Raw genomic sequence first — 15,582 nt, 5'->3', positions numbered from 1 at the left:
CATTCTCAGGGTCTTGTCCAACATCAAAGTTCAAAAGTGTCAATGCTCTTCCGCTCCTGCTTCTTCAAAGTCCAACTTTCGCTTTCATAGAAGGTCACAGGGAATCGCATGGCTTGCACGATTCCAATCTTTGTAGGTATAGGCTCATCCCAGCACCTGAATATCTTTCCCAAGGCCTTCATAGCTGCTCTACCAAGCACCAGTCTGTGGCATATTTCATAACTACCTTTTCTTTTACTCTTGATGGTTGATCCTAAAAGGCAGAGGTTCACCACTTCAGTACCTTCATTGCCAATTCTAAGGCTGGTCGTTCTACCTGCTGTCATTCATTGGGTCTTCTTTCTATTTGATTTTAGTCCCATTTTTTCGCTGTGCTCTTTGACTTTTAGTACTAGGGATGCAGATCCTTTGCATTTTTGGCTATCAGGATAGTAGCATCAGCACAGCGCAAGTTACTGGTGTTTCTTCCTCCCGTTTCAAAACCACCCTGATCTCCTTCCGATCCAGCTTCTCCTAAGTTATATTCCGTATACGGGTTGAACAAATAAGGGGAGAATCTGCAGCCTTGTCTCACTCCTTTGTCAGCCTGGAGCCAGTCTGTTTCATCATATTTTGCCCAAACTGTGTTTCCTTGACCTGGGTATGTGTATTTTGGTGGAGGTACGTCTGCTTATGTTTGCGATGTTACAAATGGGTTATTCCGCCTATGAGCTCTTCTTTAAACACAAAGTTGTCCATAGGGGTGCAACTTGAATAAGCAAGGGAAAGTATGCCAGCGCTCAGATGCGAAACCTTTCCAAAACACAGAATCTTCTGAAAATTTTACTTTAAACACTAGTCTATATTTGTATCCTGCTAGAAATCTCTAGTTACTTCTAGTTCTGATCGGTTACATAAACTCTTCCCAAGTTTTCTATGAATGTTGGTTGGATTTTTTTAAAAAAATTCTGCTTTGAGGTTGGATTATTATCAAGGATTAGAGCTACTGGATCCAGACCATAATTAGAATCATATGGTCTATAATAGGGCTGGAAGGATCTTGGAGGTCATCTAGTCCAACCCCCAGCCCAGGACAGGAATCCTAGATAGCAATTAATTGTTTCCCGTATCCTTTTCTACCATCTAGTAGGGGTCTGGCAGCCAAGTTATGGTACCCCTGGGTTTTTTCCCCCTTTCGTCTATCTTTGGTATGCTTTTAAAATAGTTTTTGATATACTATTCTGTAGTATGCATTTCTATTTAGGAAACTACATCTAAAGGACTATTTGCTTGAGTTTAACGAGGCTCACTTCTTGCAATTACAGGTAGTCCTCGCTTAACAACCATTCGTTTAGTGACAATTTGGACTTACGATGGTGCTGAAAAAACCACCTTGCGGCTGGTCTTCACATTTACACCCGTCGCAGCATCCCCACGGTCACGTGATCATGATTTGGGCGCTTGGCAACCGGTTCGCATTTATGACCGTCGCAGCGTCCCGTGGTCATGTGATCACCATTTTCGACCTTACTGGCTGGCTTCTGGCAAGCAAAATCAATGGGGAACCACATGATTCACTTAATGACCACATGGTTTGCTTAACACCAGTGGTGAATTGCTTAATGGAAGGTTGTAAAATTGGGACGGATTTGCTTAATGACTGCTTTGCTTAGCAACCGAAATTCCAGTCCCAATTGTGGTTGTTAAGCGAGGACTACCTGTAGTCTCACTAAGCACAGCTTAGGGCAATCTTGAGTTTCTTTCTCATCCCTTCCTGTTTTCCTGGGGTAAGTTCATGCTTTCCTAACGGTGGTGCATATTTTCTTCAAGGCCATTTCCGAACCCCTCAAGATTGTGGGACAAAGGACTTCCTTCCATCTGACCACTCACTTTTGATGTAACTTGGTGCTTCCCAAACCTTTTCCTTCATTACCCAAAACCGCTGATCAGAAGGTCCTTTTTACCCAATGTAGGTAAAACACTTTAAGTCAATTTCCATGTCCCTGTTGCGATTGGGTAAGGGGTCCATGTGTCATTACCCAAAGAAAACCCACTTTTACCCATTTTGGGGTAACTTACCCAGGTTTGGGAAGTATTGATGTAATTCATTTGCTCGTCCACGTTCAGACTCAGTGACTGCGAACAGGGTGATTTTGTGCAAGCCAATTGTCCTGGGGTGGCATTTTTTGATTCAGGCAGTTCTCGTGGGATGCTTGCTGAGTTCCCAGGATTTAGCAAAGAAAACCTGGGGATTTTTAAGGGTAACAGCACCATTAACTGGAGATCTTTAGGAGACCTAAAGCAAGAGAGGTGACGGGATGGAGAATTCACTATCTTGTAAAATGAAGCCTGGGCAGCGGCCTTTCTACTTGGGTGGTTTTGGTAGCTCCAATGGCGTGACTGGGCTTCCATCGTGGGGCCGCTTCTGCCATCTTACCTTTTTTGACAGACACATTCAAGTCTGAGGTTTGGCAAGTTGTGTGACCTCTGCTTGTGCCCCGCAGACCTTAACAAGAATAGTTAAGACAGACTATGGCTTAACAGGGTCTTTTCTTTCTCCCTTGCTGCTTCTGCTCAGGCAGACTAGCCAAGGAAGATCAGCTGGAAGAGGTGGGCTGTTGAAATCAGGCAAAAGGCTGATTTGAATTTGCCCCCCTCTGGCTAGATGAAGGAGTAACTGTGATTGGATTTATTTCCCCAAATCTGGCAATCTCAAAATGCCTTGTCTGTCAGTTACCAGGATCCTGGGATCTGGAAGTCCAACAGAGTATGGTTGAAAAGGTTGGATTAATGTAGAATCTAAATTATAACAAAACAACATTAATTCTAGAATTGCAGGGGCTCCATCACTGGAAGGTCTCAAGCTAAGATTGGACATCCATTTGTCTGAGATGGTCTGAGGAGTCCTGCTGTGGGCAGGGGGTTGGGCTAGAAGACCTCCAAGGTCCTTCCAACCCTATGACTCTATGATTCCATTAACTCCAAGGTCCCTTCCAACCTTGTGACTCTATGATTCCATAAACTCCAAGGTCCCTTCCAAGCTCGTGACTCTGTGGTTTCATGACCTCCAAGGTCCTTTCCAACCCTAAGTTTCTATGATTCCTTGGTTCTAATCTTTGCATAATTCTTATGCTGTGCATGTTTCCTTTTACAGATGGAAAACGTGGAACAGCAGGAAATGTGGAAAGGTTTTATACTCACAATGGTAGAGGTAGGTGTCATTTCTTCTCTCCCAGCCTTCTTAAGAAACAAATGATTATTTATTTTAAATAGCCAGAAGAATGGCAGGAGATCAGTAATTAAAGTGTCTCTTCCCCCTGCACGGGAAGAGAAGCTGATCCTGGAGCAACTTCAGAGTCAGAAACTGTCAAGAAGCACCACCTTTAAAGGCATGCCAGCAAGAAAGAATGATAGGATTAAGTTGCAAACAGAGAGCTTTCACTGGCACAGACTCACCTGAGTTGAATTCAGCTTCTGGTGATGTCATGGGGAAGTCCGTACTGTTTTCTTGGTGACAAAATGAAAGTGATCTGTCATTGCCTCCTGCCAGGATTTTAAAATTTATTTTAGTTTTACTTTCCTTAGCAGTGGGACAGAATTATGATTAAAAGAAAACCCAGAAATTAAAAAAAAATCTATTAAGAAAAGATACTCATTTTCATTTGCAATGGGCCATTAACCTACCAGGTTTTTGTGCGTAACTTCCTCCAATAAGAGATTAGGGTGAGGGAAGCGATGCAGTGGCTGCCCTCGCTCGGTGCCCGGGGGCTGCGGGTGTCTGGATGGGCAACAACAGGCTTCAGCTGAACCCTGGTAAGACCGAGTGGCTGTGGGTTAAGGGTTCCTCCGTATCCGTGACTTTGTCACCTTTGGTTCTGGATGGGGTTGCACTGCCCCAGACAGACCCGGTGCGTAACTTGGGGGTCCTCCTGGACTCAAGGCTCCTGCTCGAGGAGCAGGGGCAGCCGTGGCCAGAAGGGCCTTTGCACAGCTTTGTGTTGTGCACCAGTTGCGCCCTTTCCGGAATTTGGGAGCCCTTCGGACAGTCACTCACGCCCTTGTTATCTCCCATATAGACTACTGCAATGCACTCTACATGGGGCTACCCTTGAAGAGTATCTGGAAGCTTCAGCTGGTCCAGAATGTGGCCGCACGGGCTATTTTTGGCACCCCTAGATTGGCACACATAACACCTTTGCTGTGGGAGCTGCATTGGGTGGCAGTCTGCTTCCGGGTCCAATTCAAGGTGTTGGTTATCGCCTTTAAAGCCCTACATGGCATGGGACCGGGTTACCTGAGGGACTGCCTCTTCCCCGCATCATCAGCCTGTCCCACCTGATCATGCAGAGGGGGCATGCTGAGGACCCTGTCTGCAAGGGAATTCCACCTGGCGGGGTCCAGAAGGCGGGCCTTCTCGGCAGTGGCCCCTGCCCTTTGGAACATCTTGCCCCCATCACTCCTGACCTTTCGGAGGAAGTTGAAGACCTGGCTCTGCCACCTGGCCTGGGGCTGAGAGGAGAACAGTCGTGCCTGTGGTTGGCCAGTGCCTTGAAGTGCCCGTCCTATGCAAGGACTGAATGAAACCACAGCCATCTGGACTTTATTTATATGGGAATTTTATTATATATTTATTGTTTTTGATTATTTTGTTGTAAACCGCCCAGAGTCCCTCTGGTGGGAAGAGATGGGCGGTGACAAATTTGATAAATAAACAAACAAACAAATAAATCAGTACTTTAAGTGTTTTGACCTTTTAATGCAAAGTTCCAGCATGTTTTAAATGTCAATTTCCCAAAAAGCAGTTCCTAGTTTTTTTTTAAAAAGGAACTACAATACCCCTGTTTGTTTGCAGCTTAAATAAAAGTACTTCCTAAGCCATTTTTCCTGTACAAATGGAACACTTTGCAGCAAGTTTGCAAATCTGCTCCCATAGAAATCAATGGTTCCTTTCTCCCTCCTTCCTTCCTTCCTTCCTTCCTTCCTTCCTTCCTTCCTATCTCTCCTTCCTTCCTTCCTTCCCTCCTTCTTGTATATACTTATTGATAACTGTAATGACCAAAAGGTACATTTTCGGTTATCCTTCAACCGAAAATGTAGCAGTGCTAGTGAAATCAGAAGGAAAAAGAAAGGATAAGGGGTGAGTGGGTGACATTTGCAGAAGCAGGAAGTACACCTGCAGAATGTTAACTAGGGACTTGCCCAGCCCTTTAACCGTGTGTTACATCCAGCCACACAGACCATCTGTCCCTCCATCATCTCAGTTTGGGTGCAGCGTTCCTTCAACACAACGATATTCAGCTAAGACACTTAAATCCTTGATGTTCTATTGGGTAAATGCCTTAGAGGACTAAATGTAAACAAATGAAAAGGAAAGGGGGAAAACGGATGTTCTGTAAATATTAATTACAATTTTGAAAGTTAGTGTTCCAAGCATTACAATTATTCAGCCTGCCTTCCGAATTAAATATAATGTGAGCTCTTTGGTGTTTAGCCACCAACCTGGAGCAAACACCAAGGCGTTTCATAAATGTCTCTAAAGCATACACTCCACGGGGCGTCCCTGCTGCTTTGTGAGCCAGTCCTCTGTTTTCCTTAGATGAAGGTCCCCTCGTCTCTGGCTTTGCTGCCCGGACACCTGTACAGGTTGTCTGAAGCCTTGGAGGCGGAGAGAGAGAGGCGATCCCAGCTGGGCGTGACTGTCGAAAGGGAAGAGAAGCTGCCCAAGTGAGTAGCGTGTGCCCTGCTTGCTGTCAGAGATCTGCCTTGGGCATGGGCAGGGGTGGGGCCAGAAGACCTCCAAGGTCCCTTCCAACCCTACGGTTCTGTGGTTCTGTGATTCTATCATTCTGTGATTCTATCTGATTCTGTGATTCTGTCATTCTGTCATTCTGTGATTCTATCTGATTCTGTGATTCTATCATTCTATCATTCTGTGATTCTATCTGATTCTGTGATTCTGTGATTCTATCATTCTGTGATTCTATCTGATTCTGTGATTCTGTCATTCTGTCATTCTATCTGATTCTGTCATTCTGTCATTCTGTGATTCTATCTGATTCTGTGATTCTGTCATTCTGTCATTCTATCTGATTCTGTGATTCTATCATTCTATCATTCTGTGATTCTATCTGATTCTGTGATTCTATCATTCTATCATTCTGTGATTCTATCTGATTCTGTGATTCATTCTATCATTCTGTGATTCTATCTGATTCTGTGATTCTGTGATTCTATCATTCTGTGATTCTATCTGATTCTGTGATTCTATCATTCTATCATTCTGTGATTCTATCTGATTCTGTCATTCTGTCATTCTGTCATTCTATCTGATTCTATCTGATTCTATCTGATTCTGTGATTCTATCTGATTCTATCTGATTCTGTGATTCTATCATTCTGTGATTCTGTGATTCTATCTGATTCTGTCATTCTGTCATTCTGTCATTCTGTCATTCTATCTGATTCTATCTGATTCTGTGATTCTATCATTCTGTGATTCTGTGATTCTATCTGATTCTGTCATTCTGTCATTCTGTCATTCTGTCATTCTATCTGATTCTATCTGATTCTGTGATTCTATCATTCTGTGATTCTGTGATTCTATCTGATTCTGTCATTCTGTCATTCTGTGATTCTATCTGATTCTATCTGATTCTGTGATTCTATAATTCTGTGGTTCTGTGATTCTATCTGATTCTGTCATTCTGTCATTCTGTCATTCTATCTGATTCTATCTGATTCTGTGATTCTATCATTCTGTGATTCTATCTGATTCTGTGATTCTGTCATTCTGTCATTCTGTGATTCTATCTGATTCTGTGATTCTATCTGATTCTGTCATTCTGTCATTCTGTCATTCTATCTGATTCTATCTGATTCTGTGATTCTATCATTCTGTGATTCTATCTGATTCTGTGATTCTATCATTCTGTGATTCTGTGATTCTATCTGATTCTGTCATTCTGTCATTCTGTCATTCTGTCATTCTATCTGATTCTATCTGATTCTGTGATTCTATCATTCTGTGATTCTATCTGATTCTATCTGATTCTGTGATTCTATAATTCTGTGGTTCTGTGATTCTATCTGATTCTGTCATTCTGTCATTCTGTCATTCTATCTGATTCTATCTGATTCTGTGATTCTATCATTCTGTGATTCTGTGATTCTATCTGATTCTGTCATTCTGTCATTCTGTCATTCTGTCATTCTGTGATTCTATCTGATTCTGTCATTCTGTCATTCTGTCATTCTATCTGATTCTATCTGATTCTGTGATTCTATCATTCTGTGATTCTGTGATTCTATCTGATTCTGTCATTCTGTCATTCTGTGATTCTATCTGATTCTATCTGATTCTGTGATTCTATAATTCTGTGGTTCTGTGATTCTATCTGATTCTGTCATTCTGTCATTCTGTCATTCTATCTGATTCTATCTGATTCTGTGATTCTATCATTCTGTGATTCTATCTGATTCTGTGATTCTGTCATTCTGTCATTCTGTGATTCTATCTGATTCTGTGATTCTATCTGATTCTGTCATTCTGTCATTCTGTCATTCTATCTGATTCTATCTGATTCTGTGATTCTATCATTCTGTGATTCTATCTGATTCTGTGATTCTATCATTCTGTGATTCTGTGATTCTATCTGATTCTGTCATTCTGTCATTCTGTCATTCTGTCATTCTATCTGATTCTATCTGATTCTGTGATTCTATCATTCTGTGATTCTATCTGATTCTATCTGATTCTGTGATTCTATAATTCTGTGGTTCTGTGATTCTATCTGATTCTGTCATTCTGTCATTCTGTCATTCTATCTGATTCTATCTGATTCTGTGATTCTATCATTCTGTGATTCTGTGATTCTATCTGATTCTGTCATTCTGTCATTCTGTCATTCTGTGATTCTATCTGATTCTGTCATTCTGTCATTCTGTCATTCTGTGATTCTATCTGATTCTATCTGATTCTGTGATTCTATCATTCTGTGATTCTGTGATTCTATCTGATTCTGTCATTCTGTCATTCTGTCATTCTATCTGATTCTATCTGATTCTGTGATTCTATCATTCTGTCATTCTGTGATTCTGATTCTGTCATTCTGTCATTCTGTGATTCTATCTGATTCTGTCATTCTGTCATTCTGTGATTCTATCTGATTCTGTGATTCTATCATTCTGTGATTCTGTGATTCTACGCTTATAGCTAACACTGAAAATAAGATCATATGCCTGCAGCTGTTAAGTGAGGAATTTGCCTCTGTGAGGGACCATAGTAGTAAAAAACATCTTCTGCTTTGCATGGAGAAAGTCCCTGTTTTGAGGCCAAGTGCTGTAAGCAGAGGCATTTTTTGTTAGAAGACGTGCCCTAAGATGTCAGCCCTTCAAGGTAGACCAGACTAGGAAACCAAGGCCATGTAAGTCAGTACAGGGATGTAGGTCTTGGTTAATGCAGATAATGAATCCCACAAAATGGTTGCATTATTCAAATTTGCACTACAGGTAGACCTCACTTAACGACTGTCCTGGTTAGTGACCATTTGAAGTTACAACAGCACTGAAAAAGTAACTTTATGACCAGTCCTCACATTTACGACCATCACAGCATCCCATGATCACATGATTGAGATTTGGGTGCTTTGCACCCAGCAGGTGTTTATGACCATTCGCAGCATCCCATAGTTACATGATTGCCAGTTGCAAGCTTCACAACCAGCTTCTGACAAGCAGAGTCAATGGAGAAGCCAGCAGTAAGTCGCAAGTTGCAGTCACATGATATCTCACCTAGCAACCGTAGGGAAAAGTGAAGTCGTAAGTCTGTCGTGGTCACATGATGTCTCACTTAATGACCCCTGGTGACTCACTTAATGACCAAATGGGAAGTGGCATTGTAAATCCAGAGTGGTCATGTGAAGTTTCGCTCAGCAACTGCATTGCTTAGCAGTGGTGGTTGCTAAGCGAGGACTACTTGTATTTGAAGGGATATTTCTATCTGGAATACAGTAATTAGTCCCAGCTCAGTGAAAATAGGCAATGAAAATGTTTAAACATAAATTTTTATGTTTATTAATGAATATAACAGTGAAAGATTAAAGGAATATACTTACAAATTAAATTTATTTTTAACAAAGTCATAGAAAAGCAAAAGCAAAACAAAAAAAAATGTAAATATCATTCCTAGATCTCATAAATATTTAAAATAAATAATACATAAATCAGGTGAACAAAGGACAAGCTGGAGGATAAACCCAGATCCACAGCTTACCTGCTGTCTCCTGTGTTCTGCTGCAGTTCTTCAAAATAAGCTGCTTTTTTGAGCTTTCCCTGAAGGGAACCTTCCTTTTCTCCTTTACGGATTTTTTTCCTTATACCAGGATTGAAAAGTTGATGATTTGTGGATCTGCAAATAGCTAAGGGGTGGAATATGGGAATAGGAGAGACTTGTTTGCAGCCTTATGGGGGTGAAGAGTTACCAAATCTGTTTATACCTGTTGTGATGAAAGTCGGAAGTCGCTTCTTTATATATTCCTTTTCTTTTTCCTTATTTCACTTGCTTTTTCTTCTTCTTCCTTTGCACTTTTTCTTCTTTCTTTCTATTTCCCTTTCTTTCATTGCTTTTAGTTTGTATTTGCTTTTTACTACTGTAATAAAAATTTTCAATAAAATTTTAAAAAAAATTCCCTTCTCACCCCTGTGGGCGGTGTGTGTCTTCCCCAACCTCGGGTCCTCCACCAGAGGCCTGGGGGTTTGAGGGTCCTGCGCAGGATCTCGGCTGTTCCTGGCACTGCGCTCTTCTGGACAGAGAGCGCTGAGGTTGCTCCTGGGATCTGCTGGAGCCCCTCTCCCCGCTTGGGGGTCACAGCCCCGAGTGCCCCTCCCACCACCGGGACCCCTTTGGCCTTCCCTTTCCACATCCGCCCCAGTTCCTCCTCCAGGCCCTGGGACCTCTCCAGCTTCTCAACTCCTCCTTCCTGATGCTGCTGTCTCTTGGCTCCGCCGCATCGATCACCACCACCGTCTTCTGGTCCTTGTCTACCACCACGATGTCCGGTTGATTGGCCAGGACCTGCCTGTCTGTCTGGATCTGGAAGTCCCACAGGATCTCAGCCCTGTGATTCTCCACGACCTTCTGTGGAGTCTCCCATCTGGACTTGGGAGGGTCTAGCACACACACGCACACACACGCACAGAGACACACACACAATATATATATATATAGAGAGAGAGAAATGGCGGTGCTGGGGGTGAATCTGGCTCTGTCCTTGCAGGCAGCAGCACCTGGAAGTAATCTGTGCCCGGCCGTGGAGCTGAAACAGAGTTGGCAAAAAGGTGGCCCCTGAATATTTTTGCGAGGAGCTCAGTTCTGTATTCCCCTAAATCCAACGTAACCACAAGTCAGAGGAGTATTAAGATGGTTTAGGGTTATTCAAAGGCCCCGCTTCGTTCCCGCTTTCTGCTTTCTCCAGATGGGACGGACGTCCCGGCCTTGAGCCTCCACCTCTCTTATCACCCGAGGGTCGGCGTTCCTCGGCGAGCCGCTTCGCGCCCGCGCGCTTTCCTCCAGCACCTTCAACTGCGCACCCCCCGTCGCCCTCGCCCCCTTCCGCTGCCACGCCGCGGTCAAACCGCCTGGCAGGGAGGAAGAAGCACCGAATTCGAACCGGGGGCATGGCTTCCGACCTGACATTCCGCCCCCCCAAACATAAAAGAAAGGAAACCCCAAAACCTCCCCCCAATTTTGCAAAAGCCCAAGCACTGAGAAGCGAAAGAAGCATGCCAAAAGAAGGAATAAAACATTGGAGTTAAAACATTAGAGTCTCATGAAGGTTTTAGGGGAAAGTTTCGATGGAACTTTTTCACTAGTCGGGGTTTGACCTGACAATACACACACACACACACACACACACACACATTTAATCTGTTCAACCGTGTCCAACTCTTGGCGACTGCCTGGACAAGTCCCTGCCACTTTCTTGGCAAGGTTTTTTGGAAGTGGTTTGCCCTTGCCTGCTTCCTAGGGCTGAGAGGGAGTGGCTGGCCCAAGGTCACCCAGCTGGCTTTGTGCCCAAGGCAGGACTAGAACTCAGGGCCTCCCGGTTTCTAGCCTGGTGCTTTAACCACAACACCAAACTGGCTCTTCCCTGAATTAAAAAAAACACTAAGAAGTAAGTCTATAAACAGTTCTTGACAGCAACCTCATAAAACCTATCATACACGGGTTGATGACAGAACTGGCATCCTACAGCTGGCAGCGCCATCTTGGCTTCTGCATTTAAATGGAGCTTCTAAGCAGCACGGGTCTAACGCTCTCAGACAGAACGCTAGTCCTGTTCTTTGAAGACATTCCCTATCTAGCCCTCTGTCAAAAGTGAAGAATAATCTCGAAAACGAGAGAGAAAGAAAAAAACCCAGTCAGGTAGTGAAATGAGGAAGAGAAGGAGCAGGCAGGTCTGGCCTGGAGCAAAGTGCTTTCCACTGACCAACAGCCTTGCGGTGTTGCACGCTCGTAAGGCTCTGCTTTATTTCTGTCCCAGCTGTTTCTTCAGGGTCTCCAGAATGGAGGCGGTGGCGCTTCTGGAGCAGAACGAAACCTACGGCAATATGTTGCTACGTCCCGGGAGAGATGGCAAGAGTTTCTCGCTGACCGCTCGGCAGAAGGTGAATGGGTGAGTGGCAGGACAAGTGTTTGGCTTGGGGGCGGGTGGAATCCTGCACCTCGCAGGTTTATTTTCTTCGTGGTCTGTTAGCTGGCCTCCCAATTTCCCCACATTTAATTTTTATGAAATTTTTACACCGCCTGACCCCCAGCAACTCTAGCCAGTTCACAGATAAAAACACAGAGAACAATCAAATACAGGTAGTCCTCACTTAATGACCACAATTGGGACCAGAATTTTGGTTGCTAAGCGAAGCGGTTGTTAAGCAAATCCGACCTGATTTTACGACCTTCTTTGTGGCAATTGTTAAGCAAATCACCATGGTCGTTAAGTGGCCAATGTGGTTGTTAAGCTAATCATGCAGCTCCCCACTGGTTTTGCTGGCTGGGAAGGTCAAAAATGGCCATCATATGACCATGGGATGCCGCGGTGGTCATGAATGTGAATTGTTTGCCAAGCACCCAAATCGTGATCACATAACTGCGGGGATGCTGCAACAGTCGTAAGTGTGAGGACCAGTTACAAGTCAGTTTTTCCAGCACCGTTGTAAGTCTGAACCAGCACTAAACGAATAGACATTAATCCAGGACTACCTGTACTGCAATGCTCAAAACAAAGAACTTTCAGTCTTGCAAGATTCTATTAATGTAAACTAGCAATGAAGATAGAGCTAGTACTCCTGGTGGTACTTCTTGTCTGGACTACCTTGCAGGGCTAACATCAATCTTGCAAGTCTAAAAGCCTTTCTCTCCTCCTTTTCTTTTTCCATCTGGAAAACTTGGGAGGGTCCCTTCTAAGACGCTTCCCATGCCCCTTTTCCTTCTGTGGGCTGAATACCTTTTCCACGCCGGTGGTCCAGTCTGCGGCTCTTCCTCCTGTCTCCCAAGGTCATTCCCGCAGACCATGACAGTCAGGCAGCATCCAAATTGAATAGATAAATACAACGAAATAAATAAATCCGGCTTGTTGATTTGCTTGAATGTCAGGAGTTCGAACTTTGGATCGCCAGCAATCCTGACCATGGAAACCCTGAATGAAATCACTCCCAGGGACCAAAATTAGGGGAGGACAGACTGTTAATTCTGTTTTATGCTCTTTTGCAGAACCGTGAGTATCAGGCACTATAAAATCAACACTGTTGGCGGAGAATACATCATCGTTATGGAGAAGCCGGTAAGGCGGCCAAGGATAAAGCGTTGTGATGGGGCAAGGGAGGCAACCCAGGTTTTTAAAAGGAAATGATGGAAGGTGGTTCCACGGTCCCAAATCCTGAAGAAAGAGTAGACCATGACTAGGCACCTTTTTCAGGTTATTCTTTTAAAATACATGTATTTTTAAATTGGGCAGTCTCCCCAGATTGCCAGATCTCCTGTGAGCGGGGACAGAAATGTCAAAATCTTGCATGCTGTCATCTGACAACCTCATGAGATTTTTGGTAGGTTTTTAAAATTAATAATAATAATAATAATAATAATAATAATAATAATAGTACCCTCTGAAGCAGATAACTGTGTTCACCCAAGGCATGTGATTTTTTTTTCCATTAATGGGATGGAAAGAACTTGGGATTTAAAGAGAAGTAATGTGTGAGAATGTGAAACGGACAGATCACCTGCTTTGCACCTGTTAAAAGTCTGCTTTGCATCTGTGGGCATTCTGCCAAGTTGGCAGTGCTTGATTAGGATGGCCAACTCTTCTTTTTTAAGACAGGAAGTCACCCACCTGATATAAAAGACTGTGTAATTGCAATGTTTGTCACTGGACTGGTTAAGAGTGTTGTGTAAACTCAGCTAATGTGGGGCTGGATGGAACAGCAAGTTGATTCAGGTCTGTGCAGTGTTTCAAGTGCAATTCCCAAAAGGCACGGTAGAGAGGGAGGGTTACAACCCTTGAGAGCAGCCGTGTCCGGTCTCAGGATGATGCAGCTGCTTTGAAGAGTCGGCTGAATTACAGTGGGGTAGAAATGAAATAAATAACCAGAGGGATGAACAAACAAATAGATGGCACACTTCACCGAGTTTTAACTTTAATCAAGAATTAGCAGCTGCTTTCGTGCAACATGCTAAGCTGAGCTCACGTTATCCTTGATTTGGGTTATTTTGGAAGCGGGGGCTTCACATGTTGTTCAAACCTAGCTCATTTTGGAAGTTTAGAGTTAAAAGCCTGTTCAGGTTCAGTGTGTTTACGCAGCCGATATAAAGCCGTCCACACATGCAATTTGCGGGAGGGGAGAATCAGCCCATAAATCATTAAGATTTAAGCCGTGCCCCCACTGATAAAATACATGCAAACATTTATTTATTTATTTATTTATTTATTTACTCGTCACACTTACATAGCCAACAATATCAATAAGGTCAGGAAAGCTTCCCCGCGTGTGGGGAGGGCCCCGTTTTATGGTTATGTCAACACCATGGCTTTTAGCTCGCTCGGTTGTATTTATATTTGTAATTTGTAATTTTCGTTATTGTTTTTATTGTTTTATATCATGACTGTCTTTATTGTTGTTAGCTGCCCAGAGTCACTAGTATGAGATGGGCAGCCATATAAATCAAATCAAACCAAATCAAATCAAATAAATAAATAAATAAATAAAGCTCACAGAAGTCAAAGGACCTCCCTCCCTCCCTTCTTTTTTCTTCCATCCATCCATCCATCCATCCATCTCTTCCCTCCCTCCTCCTCCTCCCTGTCCCTTCCCTTCCTCTATTTCTCTCTCCCTTCCTTCCTTTTTCTTCCATCCATCCATCTCTTCCCTCCCTCCTCCTCCTCCCTGTCCCTTCCCTTCCTCTATTTCTCTCTCCCTTCCTTCCTTTTTCTTCCATCCATCCATCTCTTCCCTCCCTCCTCCTCCTCCCTGTCCCTTCCCTTCCTCTATTTCTCTATTTCTCTCTCCCTTCCTTCCTTTTTCTTCCATCCATCCATCTCTTCCCTCCCTCCTCCTCCTCCCTGCCCCTTCCCTTCCTCTATTCCTCTATTTCTCTCTCCCTCCCTTCCATCTACTGCTTAGGTTGGCCTCAACTCCAGCCATCCCCAGCCAACTGCGTTCCCACACGAAGCCAAAGTCCAAGACAGCTAAGAATTTGGCCTCCTGCCATGAGATACTTTGACATTCAGTTGCAACGTTTTGGATTTTCCCGTTGGCCCTGTGAATGCTTTGTCCTCCTCTTTCACTGTCCCAGTCCCCACCGGCCACCTCTGCTTTCTCTCCTCGCCAGAATTACTGCTCCTCCCTCACGGCTGTGCTTGACTTCTTCGTGGCCAAGACCAATGGCATCCTCATGCCGCTGAGTGTGGAGAAGAACTACGCCTTGGCTCTGGGTAGGTCGCCCCCCAACCTGGAAGTGTTTGGGGCGCCGGGGAGGGAACGGAAGGAATTGACCGATCCAGCCCGGTCCCTTTCTGCTGAGTTTGTTTATTTTTAATTATCAGATTTGTATCCCTCCTTCCACACAGGAGCTCAAGACCATGTATTCAGCACTTCCTTTCTTAGCTTTTCCCCATAACAACAATCCTGGGAGGGAGGCGGGGCTGAGGGGGAGGGACTGGCCCAAAATCAGACAATGAACTTCTATGCCTGTGGGGGGACTAGAACCCGGGTCTCCCCCCTCCTAATCCAGCCCCTTCCCCACTACTCTTTTTTAAAACACATGAGATCACTAGGATCAGGCTCAAGTCCAACATCCCATTGGCCACTGAGATCAACAAGCATCTCCTGGAAGCTCATGAGGGCGGAATGAAAGCAATGCACAGGTCGGCCTCGTTTAGCAACTGCCTCATTTAGCAGCCGTTCACAGTTACGACGGTGATGAAGAAGTAACTTTACAACCAATCCTGACATTTAGGACCTTCGCGGGTCTGTAAAGCAAAAGAAGGCTGAAGTCAGATTGTAAGCACGGTCACAGTTTCGCTTAGCGATGCTTCGCTTCATACCAATCCC

General features: G+C 44.1%; 1 protein-coding gene and 1 long non-coding RNA gene across 6 annotated transcripts in view; one reads left to right on the top strand and one right to left on the bottom strand.

The window, feature by feature from the left end:
• Positions 1 to 15,582, top strand: part of STAP2 (signal transducing adaptor family member 2) — a 33,772-nt gene that overhangs the window by 9,945 nt on the left and 8,245 nt on the right. For all 5 annotated transcript variants that reach the window (XR_010066975.1, XM_063290964.1, XM_063290963.1 and 2 more), the window contains 5 exons: positions 3,134 to 3,190; positions 5,576 to 5,703; positions 11,520 to 11,651; positions 12,746 to 12,815; positions 14,861 to 14,963. Coding sequence is in view for 4 of the 5 variants with exons in the window: in XM_063290964.1 (XP_063147034.1) it covers positions 3,134 to 3,190; positions 5,576 to 5,703; positions 11,520 to 11,651; positions 12,746 to 12,815; positions 14,861 to 14,963 (490 nt within the window). In the remaining variant the exon portion in view is untranslated. The remainder of the gene's footprint in view (positions 1 to 3,133; positions 3,191 to 5,575; positions 5,704 to 11,519; positions 11,652 to 12,745; positions 12,816 to 14,860; positions 14,964 to 15,582) is intronic.
• LOC134488509 (uncharacterized) overlaps positions 1 to 15,582 on the bottom strand; it is a 679,404-nt gene that overhangs the window by 661,216 nt on the left and 2,606 nt on the right. The window lies entirely within an intron of this gene.

This window comes from Candoia aspera, chromosome 1 (genome assembly GCF_035149785.1).
Source record: "Candoia aspera isolate rCanAsp1 chromosome 1, rCanAsp1.hap2, whole genome shotgun sequence".
Taxonomy (NCBI): Eukaryota; Metazoa; Chordata; class Lepidosauria; order Squamata; family Boidae; genus Candoia; species Candoia aspera.
This window is presented reverse-complemented; position numbering and strand designations above follow the sequence as displayed.